The sequence below is a fragment of the Carcharodon carcharias genome, chromosome 7, assembly GCF_017639515.1.
Source record: "Carcharodon carcharias isolate sCarCar2 chromosome 7, sCarCar2.pri, whole genome shotgun sequence".
In the NCBI taxonomy this organism is placed as follows: domain Eukaryota; kingdom Metazoa; phylum Chordata; class Chondrichthyes; order Lamniformes; family Lamnidae; genus Carcharodon; species Carcharodon carcharias.
This window is the reverse complement of record NC_054473.1, coordinates 138,525,700-138,544,189: the sequence shown is the minus strand read 5'-3', so window position 1 is coordinate 138,544,189 and position 18,490 is coordinate 138,525,700. Positions and strand designations below refer to the sequence as shown.

At 42.6% G+C, this 18,490-nt stretch overlaps 1 protein-coding gene across 4 annotated transcripts in view; it reads left to right on the top strand.

Moving 5' to 3' along the window:
- Window positions 1-18,490, top strand: part of rbl2 (retinoblastoma-like 2 (p130)) — a 304,767-nt gene that overhangs the window by 240,762 nt on the left and 45,515 nt on the right. For all 4 annotated transcript variants that reach the window (XM_041191571.1, XM_041191568.1, XM_041191572.1 and 1 more), the window contains 2 exons: window positions 1,502-1,688; window positions 6,217-6,383. In XM_041191571.1, coding sequence (XP_041047505.1) covers window positions 1,502-1,688; window positions 6,217-6,383 — 354 coding nt within the window. The remainder of the gene's footprint in view (window positions 1-1,501; window positions 1,689-6,216; window positions 6,384-18,490) is intronic.

Genomic DNA, 18,490 nt, shown 5'->3' with positions numbered 1-18,490 from the left:
TAGAATTTGGTGTTTATTGCAAAGAGAATGGAATATAAAAGTAGGTAAGCTCTGCTATAATTGTATAGGGGTTGGTGAGACTGCATCTGGAGTACTGTGTACAGTTTTGGCCTTCTGACTTTAAGGATATAATAACATTAGAAGCAGTTCAGAGAAGGTTCACTCGACTGATACCTAGGATGAAGGAGTTGTCTTATGAGGAAAGTTTGAACAGGTTGGGCCTGTTGTATCCATTAGAGTTTAGAAGAATGAGAGGTGATCTTGTTGAAACATAAGGCCGTGAGGGGATTTGAGGGGTGGATGCTGAAAGGATGTTTCCCCTTGTGGGAGAGACTAGAACTAGGGAACACAGTTTAAAAATAAGGGGACTCCCATTTAAGAAAGAGCTGAGGAGAATTACTTTTCTCTCAGAGGGTCTTTGGTCTGTGGAATTCTCTTCCCCCAAGAGCAGTGGAGGCAGGGTCATTGAATATTTTTAAGGCTGCGTTAGATTTTTGACTAACAAGGGAGTCAAAGGGTGTAGGGGGTAGACAGAAAAGTGGAGTTGAGGCCACATTCAGATCAGCCATGATCTTATTAAATGGTGGAGCAGGCTTAAGTGTTTGAATGGCGTTTTTCTGCCCCTAATTTGTATGTTCATATATTGAAGGGCAGCTGGCACCTGTGGGTCTGTACCCTACCAAGAGTCAGCCCTTTATGAAAATACATGCAGGAGGAGCAAACTGGGTTGCTGGAGTTCTCATCAAACTTTAAGATTATAAGTCAGCTGTGTCCCAACGATGGACAGTGTGTGAAAACCAGAACGACTGGCACAAGATAATCTTCCAGGAAGCCCTGCCACTGACACTTATACTTTTGACAGCAGGTTTTGCATTGAGCACACGTCACAAAACAGGAAGGGAGACAGTAACTGCCTGCTGCAACTGGTGCTATAATTAGAGTGTCATTGGAAACGCTGAAAGCATTTTAACTTGGAACACACTTCTAGACAACAGTTGTTCTAAAATTGCTGCATATAAACAACATTAAAATATTTTACCAAGTGCTTGATTTTGCATCAGCTTGCCAGTAGCTTATTGAACAATTTTTATGCTGCAATTGGGTAGAGGCTGAGGAACAATTTGACTGGGCACTTCATATGGGTTTGGAAAAATCTGTTTTTCATGCCTTGGAGTAACTCCAGTTTGATGTCGTTCCAGAGTTTTGGTCAACATTTATTCCTCAGCCAGTACCACCTAAAGAGTTTACCTGATTAATTATCATATTGCTGATTGTAGGACCTTCCAGTGCACAAATTGGTTAGCATGTTTGTTTGTGTTAGAAACTTAACTACACTTGAAATATACGTCATTGGCTGTGAAATACTTTGCCAGATCTTGAGGACATGAAATGTGCATGTGCTTTCTTTAAAGCATTTGCAAATATGGAAAGTACCTGAATAATTGGGGTCTAGCATTATTTTAGAACATATTCTGTTTTTTTTTTCTCTGTTTTGTTACAGTAAAGCTATTAACAAGGCCTATGACGAATATGTGCTAACGGTGGGAAACATAGATGAAAGGATTTTCCTGGCAGATGATGCAGATGAAGAGATAGGAACCCCAAACAGGTTTTTGAGCAAAATGTCAAATGCAGAAACAGCTGAAAGGATGCAAGTGGAGCACAATCTTCAACAACATTTTGACAATGTAGGTATTGAGCTTTCTAGATGAAACTATGACAGATAGTAATGTGTTAGATTTACTAAATAACACTGGAAAATTTATGGACTGCAATTCCAGCAATTGCAATGGGATGGCAGCTACTGGCCTCATTGGAATTTGTAGGGTCAGTAGAAGAACATCTGATGTACATCTAACAACTGCTTTCCGTACCACCACACACACATCCTGTGTGCCTGCACCAGGACCAAAGAGCCAATACTGTTTCCTTCCTTGTAAGAAGGAGACTAATATTAACTTTTTAAAAAATTATCCATCCTCTATGGTCCAGGCTAGTTGTGTCTCACCACTGTTATTCTGATGACTAGCACACCAACTCTCTCAGTACACTGATCTCCAGGTTGAGGGCAGGCCCCTAATGGAAGCAGGAATGCTCAGAAAAAGGAGTCCAGCCTCTGGCCCTGTTCGCTCTGACATTGGTTGTCTCAGAAAGGGCAGGATTTCCCCAGTAAGGTAGCAACTAGTGTATTTGAGCCCCAGCCTTTTCCAAGAATCCTGCTGGAAACTTGCTGAAGTAGTTGTACAAGTCCAACAGAACTGTTAAGGATATTTAATTCCATGTGGTCTAATAAAGTACTTCAACTATTAAATTGGATTTTATATCAATTTGTATGTACATTTTAAATACTTTTATTGACTGAAGTCATAGGATCAAAAAAACCCTTTTAGATTGAAGTCATGCTCTGTGACATCAATGAGACACTTTAAGATGTGCAGTATTAAAAGTACAGAATCACCCTGAATCAAATAATGAAATATGATTGAATGAAGGTTATTATTAATTGTTGGTTGAGTACCTTGATCATGAACATGTGCCTTTGCGGACAGAGGACCACATTTGTGGACTACACTCACCCTGTGAAACATTAGTAACATTAATGTGTTCATATGAAATCCCATTTTCCATATTTTAATGAGAAGGTTAAGCCATTTAAAATAAATTGGTTAAAATAGCAAACAAATGAATTTTATCAAACTTCATGGGCTGGATTTTCCGGCACCGCCAGGATTGCCCGGTCCTGCTGAAAGTCAGTGGACTTCTGGCTGGACCGCTGAATCTCCCGCTGCAGGACCCGCCATGACGGAGCCAGAAAATCAAGGTCCATAACATTTGCTGTTCTATTTATACAAAATCTATTTTGAAGATCGGGATGCCCAAACACCTAAGTAGTTTTACTATTTAAAGTGATTATATATTTTTACAGCACACATATGGGAAGCTGAACCTTATAAAGAGAACAAATTCCTGCTATGTGTTCCCGGCAGCACCAAGCACGCATATCATGAGGTTTCATACCCTTGCAATGATTTCCATGTCAAGAATGAGAAGCATGAATTTCAGTGACATTCAGTCTTACACATCAAGTCCAGACTGTCAAAAAAGAACTTAAGAACATGAGATATAGGAGCATGAGTAGACCATACATTACTATTTGTCTATGTCATTAATGTAAATTGTAAATAGCTGAGGCCTCAGCACTGACCCTTATGGCATTCCATTAGTTACAGCCTGCCAACTTGAAAATGACCCATTTATCCCTACTCTCTGCTCCCAGTCCATTAACTAATTTTCTATCCAAGCTAATATATCACCCTCAACTCCATGAGCTTTTGTGTATTAACCTTTTGCGTAGCATCTTATCGAAGGCCTTTTGGAAATTCAGGTAAACTACATCTACTAGTTCCCTTTATCTACCTTACCAGTTACATGCTCCAAAAAATTTGTCAAATGCAATTAACCTTTCATAAAACCATGTTGGCTTTATCTGATCATACTATGATTTTCTAAGTACATAGCTAAGACTTCCTTCATAATAGATTGCAGCATTTTCCTGACAACTAATGTCAGTCCAACTGGCCTGTATTTCCATTTTCTTTCTCCCTCCTCTCTTGAATTGTGGTGTTACATTTGCTAACTTCCAATTCATTGGGACCAGTCTAGACTCTAGGGAATTTTGGGAAATTATAAAGAGTGCATTCACTATCTCTGCCATCTAGAACCCTAGGATATAGGCCATCAGGTCCTAGAAATTTGTAAAATTTCTGCAGTGCAAGTTCTCACTTTTATTAGTCCTAAGTTGCCTTCTATTTCTGGTATGTAATTTGTGTCTACCACAAGGCAGATACAAAATATTTGTTCAGTGTCTGTCCCATTTCATCAAACCCAATGATAATTTCTCCCATCTCTGCCTCGAAGACACCAACAATTACTTTCGCACATTTGTAAAAGCTCTTGCATTCTGCTTTTATATTCCTGGCTACTTTTATACCCTATATTTTTCCATTTTCAACTTTTTGCTGGCCCTTTGCTAGTTTCTGACACACTCTCAATCATCAGGCTTACGACTATTCTTCACAACATTATAAACCAAGTCTCCTATTTGAATAGTATTTTTAATTTCCTTAGTAAGCTATGAACAGATCTTCCCTGCTGAGTTTTTGTTTTTTAATGGAATGCATTTGTGTTGAACTTTTTTGAATTGCTTCTTTAAACGTTTCCCAATGTTTATTTATTGCCATATCTTTTAGTCTATTGTTATGATCTCAAGGGAGACCATTAACTTCTAAAAAGAAATTATTAACTGTAAGAACTATGCCACAAGGTTTTGTGTTTTAAACAAAAACTTTACTGCACAAGAATTAAACAAAGCAAGAACTACTAATTTAGCACTATATTTTGTAAACCTTTATCCTTTAAACCTGAAAATCTTAGCAGACCATTTTCCATTCTGTTTTTAATTCCGCCCAAGACTTTCCCTATATTTTCCAGGATCTTGAGGGTTCTTTTAATTCTCCTGGGACCAAATCAATGTGTGCCACAGCTCTCAAGAATTCACTTTGACTCTCCTCATTTCCCAGTCTGGCACTTAAATTTCCTCTCTGTGAGGATCCCACTACCAATCTCTTCCATTAACTTCATCAGGCAGATCTGACAGTTTCAATTCCTCATGAATTTTGACTTTTCATTCCAAGCATGGGCTCCAGTTGCATTTTCTGCTTAGTGACTCAAACTCAGGAACACCCCTGGTTCCTAAAGACCTCCCTGCTCCTTGTGCTGGCTGCTGGTAGATGAACAACTGCCTTCTCACAGCCTTCCAAGCTGACTGTTTCTTTGAGAAAATACACAGATAAATCCAAAACAAAAGACTGCCTCTCTGCAATCTAATCCCCATGGCAACATGGCACCCTGGGGTGTCCAGATAGTAATTCATCCATAATTGCCAAACCCATCCTTTGATGCATTACAAGCCCCCTGTGCCCATCAGAGGTCACTCCCAAGGTCTTTCCACCCCTGCATTTACCCTCCCCCTCCTAATTTTGTCCAACTCTGACCTTCCACCCCACTGACTCTCCACCTAACTCCAGGTCAGGCTCCAGCGACGATCGCCATTGGGGACTAGTTGCAGTCTCAGTAGTAGCCACCACTTCCATTTGATTGCTGACAATTCTCAGAGGCAGAACTTCCTCCCCAGATTGGAGTGGAAGTCTCACCTCAAGCCAGTTAATGGCTGGGTGGCTGTTAAATGGCAATGGGATGAGCCAGCCAAGCAGTGGCAGGCTCGTCCCCAACTTTTACGTTGGGGGCAGGGACCCCACCCTTTGAAATCCGGACCACTGCTTTTTGAAATTAATAGTGCCAAAAGTTGTCCTGGGTTGCTGAACTATCTCAGGCATTAGTTCAATCTGGTGCTTATTAGAATGATGAGGGATGATAACAGCAGCTGAACGTTGAGCCCATTTGTGTCCTGACCTGAGTACTGAGCCAAGTTCTAACAGCAAACACAATTTTATGATGCCAGATTTCTGTTCCACCAACATGCAACAATCTTACAATTTTTAAGTGATGACATACTGATAAGGCAGGATATTAGTATATAGCATTTATTTATACTCAACACACAGCATTCTGATAAAGTCAGGGGGTTTAATTCTAATCCAATGTGTCAAGCATCTTTGTTACATAACAATATCTGAAAGTAGTTACAAGGCTGGGTTAATGACCTTAATGCAGATTGGCCACTAGATTATTTTTTAAAAATCCTATTATGAAAGTTTAGTCTAAAGGATAAATTTCTGACTCAGTGGACAGTGCCTAGTTGACAGACTCGCTTGAGGGATGGGGTTGGTGGGGAGGGAGCGGGGGTTGGTGTGCAGGGAACACAATGCTAGAAATTTGAGTGTACGCTATTAAATTATTGGTTGGAAGATCATGCAAAGAACCTCCAAATTCATAATATGTGCTCCCGACAGACAACACTCTCCAGTAAGTGTGCCATTGGAAAATTACTCCTTAATGTAATTTTAGATCCAGGTTCTAAGGATAGACACACAAATATAAATTCCTTGAATTAATTCCTCATAACCCACTTGTGACAGTCGCTAAATATTGTGCAATTTGCAGTCTCCTTGTACAATATTTAATTTTGGAATAATCTCTAGATAGATTAGGGTGAAAAATTTTGATCACCTTAATGTTATTTATTTTTTTCATCAGTCCAGGGCACTCTCAGTTTCAACACCACTTACAGGTCGCAAATATATGAAGGAGAGCAACCTTTGTGTGACTCCAATATCCTCTGCAACACAGTGTGTTAGTCGTCTTCATGCCATACTAACAGGACTAAAAAATACTCCAAGTGAGAAATTATTACAGATTTTCAGGTGAGCTATGAATGTTAAGGTACAGGTTATTTTCTTTCAGATACCATTTTACAGTTAGAGATGTCCCCCAAATAACACCCTGGTTATTAATATTTGTTCAATGTTTGAGATACTGAACAGGATTTTATGGTTGGCGGGGTCAAAAAACCCTACTCCAGCAGGCTGCTCTGCAGCCAGTTTAATGCTCGGCGGGGCATTAAGTGGCTCAAGGCAAGACCTCTGTCCCTAATCTGCTTGGATTGCAATAATCTAGTCCTAGCAGCGCCACTGAGAGCATTGGCCGCTGCTGGGAATACATCCAGGCCTGAAGGAGAAGAGCCAGGAACCAGCTGACAGGTAGGCGGGGGGGTTCTCGGTGGGGCTTCGGGATGAGGGGGGAAACAAGGGGGGCGGGCCGGGGGCCAGGGTGCACAAGCGTGGGGTGGAGTAGAGGATATTTGGACTGGGGCAGACCTTGGGGCAGCCACTAGCCAGAAAAGGGGACCCATGGCAAAGGCATCCACCCTCCCCTTTCCCACTCAAGGCCCTGCCATGCTTCCCACCTATCACTGACGTCCTCTTGTTAGCTGGAAAGTTGCGGCAAGGTGGAAGAAGGCCTTTAAGGTCCTCAGTTGGCACGTGGGTAGGTGGGCTGCCCAAGGCCTTGCCATCCACCCATTATATCATGGCCAGGTTGGTGGCAGGCAGGTAGGTGGCAGAAAAGGCATCCATGAAATTTTACAGGCCCCCCCCAGCCTATGATTCCGCCCGCAATGGATTAAAAAATTCAGCCCACTTTACACCTTATTATTATTTATTTGATCACCTTAATATTATTTATTTTTTTCATCAGTCCAGGGCACTCTCAGTTTCAACACCACTTACAGGTCGCAAATATATGAAGGAGAGCAACCTTTGTGTGACTCAAATATCCTCTGCTACACAGTGTGTTAGTCGTCTTCATGCCATACATAATCTGTGTTGTTATATATCACTGTTCACTATCTAGAAATATTTCTGTAAGGGTTGAAATGTCTTTAAAATATATGAGTATTTCATACCACTGCCAAAAATATGAGCTTGGAACAGTTGGTTCTGATTATCTCATTTTGCAACAGATCACAGCCAATTTGTAGTCACGAGAATTGTGGAAATTATTATCTCAGAGGCTGTTATTTAGAATGCATTGACTGAAGTAACTGAACAGGTAGAAGTTGTGTAAATTTAAGAACTGTGATCCATTCAAAGTTCATAGGAATATGTGGAAATTAATGCTAACTTTTCAAACCATGCAACAGTTTGTGTGTAATCTATAACTTACTAAAGTTAAAAGTTCAAATTTGGAAATTGCCTATGAATTACATGAAATCAGAAGTGAAGGAGCTTATTCATCAATAATGATGAAAATTATTAAGCATAAATTGATTTTGTAATTGTGTCTCTAGTTATCGATATTCACTAACAATAGATTTTGTGTGGAAAGGTATTGGGAGCGCTACAGACTGGATTACTGCTTTTACCATTGAAGTTGCTAGTTGATAATTGAATAACTTTGGCAGCAGTTTTGGACCAATTCAGAACCTGGACTCTTAAACTCTTCCCACCACTTAGGCAGAAAAATGAACAAGGAAGAGAGGGAAATGTATGTGCTCATGCATGTGTGAGTGTAACACTTTTCAACACATTATTTGAACAACTGGAAACTCTTTGGCCATTGTAAGGACACCTTCTTATTCTTTCACGGGTTGTGCGTATTGCTGTCTAGGCCAGCATTATTGCCCTTCACTTATTGCCTTTGAGAAGGTGGGGTGAGCCAGGATTTTGGCCCAGCAATGGTAAAGGAATGGCGATATAGTTCCAGGTCAGGATGGTGTGTGACTTGGAGGGGAATTTGCAGGTGGTAGTGTTCCCGTGCATCTTCTGCCTTTGCCTTTCTTGGTGATAGAGGTCGCAGGTTCAGAGGGTGCTGTTGAAGGACCTTGGTGGATTACTGCAGTGCATCTTGTAGATTGTACACCTTGCTGCCACTGTGTGTCAACGGTGGAGGGAATGAACATTCAAGGTGATGGATGGGGTAATCAATCAAACAGACTGCTTTGTTCTGGATGGTGTTGAGCTTCTTAAGTGTTGTCGGAACTGCACTCATCCAGGCAAGTGGAAATTATTTCATCACACATACAAGACTTGTATCTTGTAGATAGTAGACAGGTGTTGGGCAGTCAGCAGGTGAGCTACTTGCTGCAGAATTCACCAGTTCTTGTAGCCACAGTATTTATATGGCTGGTCCAGTTCAATTTCTGGTCATTGGTAAGCCCTGGTTACCATCGGTGGCAAGGGCATGTTGAGAGAGCAGTTAATAAAGCATATGGTATCCTGGGTTTTATTAATGGGAGCACTGCATACAAGAGTAAGGAGGTCATGTTAAACTTGTACAAGATGCTGGTTAGGCCTCATCTGGAGTACTGCGTCCAGTTCTTGGCACCATACTTGAGGAAGGATGTGAAGGCATTGGTGAGAGTACAGAGGAGATTCACAAGAATGATTCCAGGGATAAAAAACTGCAGCTATGAGGATAGATTGGAGAGGTTGGTACTGTTTTTCTTGGAGAAAAAAAGGCTGAGAGGAGACTTGATAGAGGTATTCAAGATCCAGAGGGGTATGGAAATAGTGAAAAACTGTTACCACTCAAGAGTACAACAAGAACTAGAGGGCATAGATTCAAAATAATGAGCAAAAGAAGTGATGCGAGGAAATATTTTTTCACCCAGATGTGGTTGGAGTCTGAAACGAACTTCCTGAGAGGGTGGTGGAGGCTGGTTCGATCGAGGTATTCAAAAGGGAATTAGATTACTATAAAAACATAGAAACTAGGAGCAGGAGTAGGTCATTCAGCCCTTCGAGCCTGTTCTGCCATTCAATATGGTCATGGCTGATCCTCCATCTCAACGCCATATTCCAACTTTCTCTCCATACCCTTTGATGCCCCTGATATCTAAAAAATTATCAATTTCTTTCTTGAATATACTCAGTGTCCCGATCTCCACAGCCTTCTGTGGTAGTGAATACCATAAGATCATCAGACATAGGAGCAGAAATTAGACCATTCGGCCCATCGAGTCTGCTCCACCATTCAATCATGGCTGATAAGTTACTCAACCCCATTCTCCCACCTTCTACCCGTAACCTTTGATCCCCTTACCAATCAAGAACCTATCTATCTTGGTCTTAAATACACTCAATGACCTGGCCTTTACAGCCTTCTGTGGCAATGAATTCCATAGATTCTCCACTCTCTGGCTAAAAAAGTTTCTCCTCATCTCTGTACTAAAAGGTCTTCCCTTTACTTTGAGGCTGTGCCCTCGGGTCCTAGTCTCTCCTACTAATGGAAACATCTTCCCCCACATCCACTCTATCCAGCCCTTTCAGTATTCTGTAAGTTTCAATCAGATCCCCCCTCATCCTTCTAAACTCCATTGAGTATAGACCCAGAGTCCTCAAATGTTCCTCATATGTTAAGCCTTTCGTTCCTGGGATCGTTCTCATGAACCTCCTCTGGACCCTCTCCAGGGCCAGAACATCCATCCTGAGATATGGGGCCCAGAATTGCTCACAATATTCAAAATGTGGTCTGACCAGAGCCTTATAAAGCTTCAGCAGCACATCCTTGCTTTTATTTTCTAGTCCTCTTGAAATAAATGCCAACATTGCATTTGCCTTCCTAACTACCGACTCAACCTGCAAGTTAACCTTAAGAGAATCCTGGACTAGGACTCCCAAGTCCCTTTGCACTCCAGAATTCTGAATTCTCTCCCCACTTAGAAAATAGTCTATACCTCTATTCTTCCCACCAAAGTGCATGATGTCACACTTCCCCACGTTGTATTCTATCTGCCACTTCTTTGCCCATTCTCCTAACCTGTCCAAATCCTTCTGGAACCTCCCCGCCTCCTCAATACTACCTGTCCCTCCACCTATCTTTGTATCATCTGCAAACTTAGCCAGGATGCCCTCAGTTCCTTCATCTGGATCATTAATGTATAAAGCGAAAAGTTCTGGTCCCAACACTGACCCCTGCGGAACTCCAGTAGTAACCGGTCACCAGCCTGAGAAGGACCCCCTTATCCCCACTCTCTGCCTCCTGCCAGACAGCCAATCTTCTATCCATGCTAGTACCATGCCTCTAACACCATGGGCTCTTATCTTACTGAGCAGCCTCCTGTGCGGCACCTTGTCAAAGGCCTTCTGGAAGTCCAAGTAGATAACATCCATTGGCTCTCCTTTGTCTAACCTACTCATTACCTCCTCAAAGAATTCTAACAGATTTGTCAGGCATGACCTCCACTTGATGAAATCATGCTGACTTTGCCCTATTTTACCGTGCACTTTCAAGTATTCTGAAATCTCAACCTTAATAATGGACTCTAAAATCTTATCAACGACCGTGGTCAGGCTAATCGGCCTGTAATTTCCTGTCTTTTGCCTCATTCCCTTCTTAATCAGGGGGGTTACATTAGCAATTTTCCATTCCTCTGGGACCCTCCCTGACTCCAGTGATTCCCGAAAGATCACCACTAACGCCTCCACTATCTCTTTAGCTATCTCCTTCAGAACTCTGGTCCAGGTGAATTATCCACCTTCAGACCTTTCAGTTTTCCCAGCACCTTCTCCTTGGTAATGGCCACCATACTCACCTCTGCCCCCTGACTCTCTTGAACTTTGGGGATGTTACTCTGGTCTTCCACCGTGAAGACTGACACAAAGTACCGATTCAGTTCCTCCGCCATTTCTTTGTTCCCCACTACTACTTCTCCAGTGTCATTTTCTAGGTGCCCAATGTCCACTTTTGCCTCTCTCTTACCCTTTATATATCTAAAAAATCTCTTGCAAATCTTCTTTTATATTACTGGCTAGTTTACCCTCATATTTAATCTTCTCCCTCCTTATTTCTTTTTTAGTTGTCCTCTGTTGGTCTTTGTAGGCTTTCCCGACTGCTCTTCACCGCTTGTATGCTTTCTCTTTAGCTTTTATGCTGTCCCTGACTTCCCTTGGCAGCCTTGGCTGCCTCGTCCTCCCTTTAGTATGCTTCTTCTTCCTAGGGATGAATTTTTGCTGTGTCTCCCAAATTACTCCCAGAAACTTCTGCCATTGCTGTTCCACTGTCTTTCCTGCTAGGCTCATCTCCCAGTCAATTCTGGCCAGTTCCTCCCTCATGCCTCTGTAGTTGCCTTTATTCAACTGTAATACCGTTACATCTGATTCCAGCTTTTTCCTCTAAAATTGCAGGGTAAATTCTATCATATTATGGTCACTTCCTCCTAAGGGTTCCTTCACCTTAAGCTCCCTTATCAAATCTGCCTCATTACACACCACTAAATCTAGTTCCCTAGTGTGCTCCACCACAAGCTGCTCCAAAAAGCCATCTGGTAGAACTCCACAAATTCCTTTTCTTGGGATCCACTACCAATCTGATTTTCCCAGTCTACCTGCATATTGAAATCCCCCATGATCACTATAACCTTGCCTTTCTTACATGCCTTTTCTATCTGAACAGAAAGAATGTGCAAGGTTACGCGGTTAAGGCAGGGGAATGGGATTGCATAGAACGCTCTTTCAGCCAGCCAGTACAGAATTGATGGGCTGAATGGCCTCCTTCTGCACTGTAAAGATTCTGTGATTCTGTAAGGATGTTGATGGTGGGGGATTCAGCAAAAGTAATGCCATTGTAATTAAAGGTAAGATGGTTGGATTCTCTCTTGCTGGCGATGGTCATTGCCTGGCACTTGTATGGCACAAATGTTACTTGCCACTTATCAGCCCAAGCCTGAATGTTGCCCAGGTCTTGCTGTTTATAGTCACGGACTGCTTCAATATCTGAGGAGTCACGAATAGAGCTGAACATTGTGCAATCCTCCCTGAAGGTCCCCATTTTTGACCTTATGATGGAGGGAAGGTCATTGGTGAAGCAGCAGCTGATGATGGTTGTATTATGACACAGCCGATGCTAAAGGCTGAGTTGTTCAAATCCCAGAGGGAAACTTTAAACAACTGTCATAATCCATTTTTGCAATTTGTAATTTCGAGACGCAGACTTTGAATTCAGTTGGAATAAGACCACCCCAAGTCTCATGGTTTTTATATAAAAATAAATTAAACATTTATTAATTTAACAACAAATTAAACACAGACACATGGCGACAAATTACTACTATAATAACTTTTTAACAAATCCCTAAATTAATCAACCCCGGGTAAATCTCCACTAAGGCAACAATAACCCATAAACTTTAAATAGACACCAGGCAAAGCACATTTGACCTTACGAATTTCAAATGAGTCTTCATTGCAAGTTGGTTGGAGGCATACAGGCTGGTTAGGTCTTAAATATCTCTACCTTACACACACAAACTCCTTTCTTTATACACCTAGCTTTCAATTTGAATATAAGTTTTCCATTAGGGCAAAATTTTCCCCCAGTTGGGGGGGGATGTGTGCAAGTGGGTGGGCAGCCCTCCGATTGGTGCACCCAATTGGGGGCATGCTGCCATTTTTCGTGGGTGGGCCGATGTCAGCACGGAAGTGCTGTGTGTTCCATATGCAGGCGGGGGGAGGGGGTGAATGGCAAATGCGGAAGTGCTCTGCTTCACACATGTGCGCAAAGGAGCGCTGCTATCTCCCTGAGACTAAGCACTGCCTCAGGGAGATCAGTTCCCAAAGGGAAAAAGTTATTTTTTCGAAAATTTCATTAACCATCCATGTCCCCTCATGTGACAATATCACATGAGTTGGGACATGGACATAACTGTGAGTAAAAGTTAATTTTAAGTTTTAAATTCAGTCATGAAACCTCATCCCACTCGTGGATGAGGTTTCATGCCTTTTCAGGTGGCTGCCAGTGCTCCTGACCTGCCTGCCAACCTTAAGGTTGGACGGGCAGATCCACTAATTGCTTTAATTGCTTTTTGAATGGCCTCAATAGGCCGTTGACAGGTTGTCGGGCGCACAGCTGACTTGGCTGTGCCCCCACCGACCTGAAAGTGCAAATGACGCAGGATGACATTGGGAGTTCTGCCCGACGTCATTCCGTGTCATTTTATGCGTCAGCGAGCGAGCTCTGCCCCCTGCTCGACAACAGGAAAATTCTTTGCCTAGGTCTTTTGAACTTCAGCTCTTCTAATAATAAAACCTCTTTCATAGCACCAATTTTATTAGTGAGCTGAAAAATAAACGCATTGTTTGGCTTCTTCTAGCTAGGTGCAAGATTTTACCCGCAGTCTTGAATGGGGTTTATTCAACAAATGCAAATGAACACTTTACCTTACTGTTCTCCTCACTGTTCACCCAATTAACATCTCAAAACTACTAAACTTCAAAGAACCCAGACTAGCTGGCTTTAATCCAATTAAGGCACACATAGGCACACACCTAGACACAGACCCCCGCCCCACCATTAGAATTCTATTTTAAAAAATAATTGCCAATACCATTATATACATTAATATCTCTTCATGACAGCTGGGCATGGAAAATACCCTGAGGAACTGCTGCAATGATGAACTGCTGGATATAACTCCAACCTGTGAAGAGTTTTCCCCCAATTCCCATTGACTCCAGTTTTACCATGGTAACTTGATGCCACATGCCGTCAAATGCTGCCTTGATGTCAAGGGCAGTCACTCTCACCAAATCCCCGGAATTCAGCTCTTTTGTCCATGTTTGGACCAAGATTGTAATGAGATCAGCAGATGAGTGACCCTGACAAAACACAAACTGAGCATCCGTGAGCAGGTTGTTTTTGGGTAACTGCTGCTTGATGGCACTGTCAATGACCCCTTCCATCACTTTACTGACGATCAAGAGTAGACTGGAAAAACTCAGCAGGTCTGGCAGCATCAGCGGAGAAGAAAAGAGTTGACGTTTCGAGCCCTCATGACCCTTCAACAGAACTAGGTGAATCCAAGGAGAGGGGTGAAATATAAGCTGGTTTAAGGTGAGGGGGGTGGGGAGGGGGTGCGGTGTTGGGTGGGGGGAGAAAAGTGGAGGGGGTGGTGTGGTTGTAGGGACAAGCAATCAGTAATAGGAGCAGATAATCAAAAGATGTCACAGACAAAAGAACAAAAGAACACAGGTGTTGAAGTTGGTGATATTTAAACGAATGTGCTAATTAAGAATGGATGGTAGGGCACTCAAGGTACAGCTCTAGTGGGAGTGGGGAGGCATAAAAGATTTAAAAATAATGGAAATAGGTGGGAAAAGAAAAATCTATATAAATTATTGGAAAAAACAAAAGGAAGGGGGAAGAAACAGAAAGGGGGTGGAGATGGAAGAGGGAGTTCAAGATCTGCTCCTATCACTGCTTGCTTGTCCCTACAACCACACCACCCCCCTCCACTTCTCTCACCCCCCCACCCCCCCAACCTTAAACCAGCTTATATTTCACCCCTCTCCTTGGATTCACCCAGTTCTGTTGAAGGGTCATGAGGACGCGAAACGTCAACTCTTTTCTTCTCCGCCGATGCTGCCAGACCTGCTGAGTTTTTCCAGATAATTCTGTTTTTGTTCTGGAGCATATGTCTTCAGTACAATTGCCGGAATGTTGTCAGGGTCCATAGCCTTTGCAGTATCCAGTGCTTTGAGCCTTTCCTTGATCTCACGTGGAGTGAATCGAATTCACTGAAGACTGGCATCTCTGATGCTGGGGACCTCAGCGGGGGGCCGAGATGGATCATCCATTTGACATTTCGGGCTAAAAATGGTTGCAAATGCTTCTGCCTTGTCTTTTGCACTGATGTGCTGGGCTCCACCATCATTGAGGATGGGGATGTTTACGGTGTCTCCTCCTCCAGTTAGTTGTCTAATTGTCCACCAACATTCCCGAATGGATGTGGCAGGACTTTGGAGCTTGGATCTGATCCGTTGGTTGTGGGATTGCTTAGCTCTGTTTGTTGTTTGCTGCATATGCCATTTAGCACGCTAGTCCTGTGTTGTATCTTCACCAGGTTAACACCTCATTTTTAGCTTTGCCTGGTGCTGCTCCTGGTATGCCCTCCTGCACTCTTCATTGAACCAGGGTTGACAGCCCCTGGCTTGATGGTAATGGTAGAGTGAGGGACTTGGCGGGTCGTGAGATTACAGATTGTGGTTGCACACGATTCTGTTGCTGCTGATGGCCCACAGTGCCTTATGGATGCCCAGTTTTGAGTTGCTAGATCTGTTTGAAATCTATCCTATTTAGCACAGTGGTAGTGCCACACAACATGATGGAGGATTTCCTCAATGTGAAGATGTAACTTCTCCACAAGCCGTGGTCACTCCTATCAATACTGTCATGAACAGATGCAACTGTGACAGGTAGATTGGGGAGGATGAGGTCAAGTAGATTTTTCCCTCTTGTTGGCTCCCTCACACTTGCCGTAGTTCCAGTCTAGTAGCAATGTCCTTGATGAGCTCGGTCAGTACTAGTGCTACCGAGACACTCTTGGTGATAGATATTGAAGTTCCCCACCCAGAGAACATTCTGTGCCCTTGCCATCATCAGTGCTTCCTCCAATTGGTGTTCAACATAGAGGAGTACTGATTCATCAGTTGAGAGGGTAACCAGCAGGAGGTTTCTTTGCCCATGTTTGAATTGATACCATGAGACTTTATGGGGTCCAGAGTCAATGTTGAAGATTCTATGGATGACTCAAGACTGTGGACCACTGTGTTACCACCTCTGGTGGGTCTGCCCTGTCAGTGGGGACAGGGCTGGTGATGGTGGTGTTTGAGATATTGCCTACAAGGTATGATTCCATGAGTATGACTATGTCAGGCTTGACTAGTTTGTGGGACAGCTTTCCCAATTTTGATACAAGCCCCTAGATGTTACTTATGAGACATTGCAGGGACGACAGGGCTGGGTATGCCATTATCTTTTCGGGTGCCTAGGTTGATTTCAGGTGGTCCGTCTGATTTCATTCCTTTTTTCAGGCTTTGTAGCGGTCATTTCAGGGGGCATTTAAGAGTCAACCACATTGCTGTGGATCTGGACTCATTTGCAGGCCAGACCAGCTAAGAACAGCAGATTTCCTTGCCTAAAGGACTTTAGTGAACCAGATGGGTTTTTACAACAATCGACAATGGTTTCATGGTCACCGTAACCGAGACTAGTTTTTAAATTCCAGACTAGTTGATTGAATTTAAATTCCTGCAGCTGCCATTCTACCATAGCATTTCCTGTCCTCCAGATTACTAACTAGTCCAGTGACATTACCACTACACCACCGCCTCCCCCTAGCTCCTTATGTGGTTTGGTAGCATACCTTGTTTTGTAATGCTCCTGTGAAGTGCCTTGGAACTTTTCATTACGTTAGAGGCAGTATATAAATATATGCTATTGTTGTTGTAATGTATCTCATTAAAGCTGCTGCCAAAACTTTTGTTGTTTGTACATGCCATCTTTTGCCTCCCTCTTCTAATTATACAGAAAGTTGTAGCCAATCTAAGTGCTAAATTTAATTTACATAAAATCTAATGAAAAGTGGTTCATCGGAGATAGATTCACCTTTGGTGGAAGACATAATGAGCAGGTCGATCTCTCATTACACACTTTGTCCAGTATCATTTCTATTGACTTGCATTGAAAAGGGAATTAGGCATGTTGTATGATGGGCGGCTGCTCTGCCACATCCAACTCTGCGCCCCAGTGAAGTTGAATTTCACCCCTTATGACTTTCATTTCAAAAGAATATGAACAGAAGGATTTGAAAAGAAATTTAGAGGGCTATAGTGGAAGCATATGATTAAGTTACAATTAAACTTGGGAGATAGATGCATAATCAACAGAAGTTTTGGTAGGAGCTTTAATGAGAAACATAACTAGGTATATTTACACAGTGCCTCTAATGTAATCAAAAAGTTCCAAGGCTCTTCACAGAAATATTATAAAATAAGCACATATAAGGAGCTATTAGGTCAGCTGACCAAAAGCTTGATCAAAGAGAGAGGTTTTAAGGTGTGCCTTAAACAAGAAAAATCGAAGTAGAGAAGCAGAGAAAAGAAGAGAGGGTATCAACTGAAGCCACAGCCAGCAATAGCGAAGCAATTAAAACTGGGGTTGCACAAGAGGCCAGAATTTGAGGAGCACTGATATCTTGGAGGATTGGGAAGCTGAAGGAGATAGGGAGGGGCAAGGCCATGGAGGAATTTGAAAACAAGCAGAATCTTGCACGCGCCCAACCACTGGAGCGTAAAATAGTGTGATGACATCAGGCGAGCATCCTGACGTCATCTTGTGCTCCCGCGATTTTTTGTGGTCCGCCCAACCTTACGGTTGGTGGACAGGCAAATCTGCCAGGCGGACTTCGCATTTTTGACGAAACCTCATCCAAGGGCTGAGGTTTCCATTTTTAATTTTTTAAAAATGTTTGGACAGAATTCTCTCATATATATGTTCAGGTGACTGATTCTGATGCGTGGACATTTTTTTCCGTATTTTAAGACCTTTATTTATTGGTTTTAAATTCGTCAGCTCCCTGAGGCAGCTCTCTGCCACGCTTACATCAGCGCCTGCCCTCCTCCCGCCCCCACCCCAGCAGCGCAGAGCATTTCGTGCATGCTTCACGCTGGCTGGTTCTTAGTTGGCCAGCCAGCATGAAATCACAGTTGGGGGCCAGTCACGGGCAACGGGCCATTCCCTGGCCACTCCTGGGCCTGCCGACCATGCCTGCTGACTTAAAAATCCTGCCCAAAGAATCTTGGGAGGAATGTAATTGAAATTTTTGAAACATTGAGCAGTATAGAAAACGTGAAACGAAAACATTTCCCTAAACATTAAGGTGGCATGATCTAAAGACAGGAGGCTGATGTTTTAAATTCAGCTCTCTTCCCACAAAAGTATGTTAATATGTCAAATAAGCTACCAACTGAAATTGGTGTGAAAGTTGTTAATTTATTTTACAAAATGCATGAGTCACCTTTGAAGATAAAAATACAAGCGAATTACTAAAATAAGGACCAATAAAGGTAGTCACATGCCTATGTATGAATGTCCCAAGGCAATACATCATGGTGTGAAACTAAGGCAGTGGAATGATTTTTTAAAAATTACGTAATTGACACCACTCCCTATTATGGCACCATTTGACATGGTA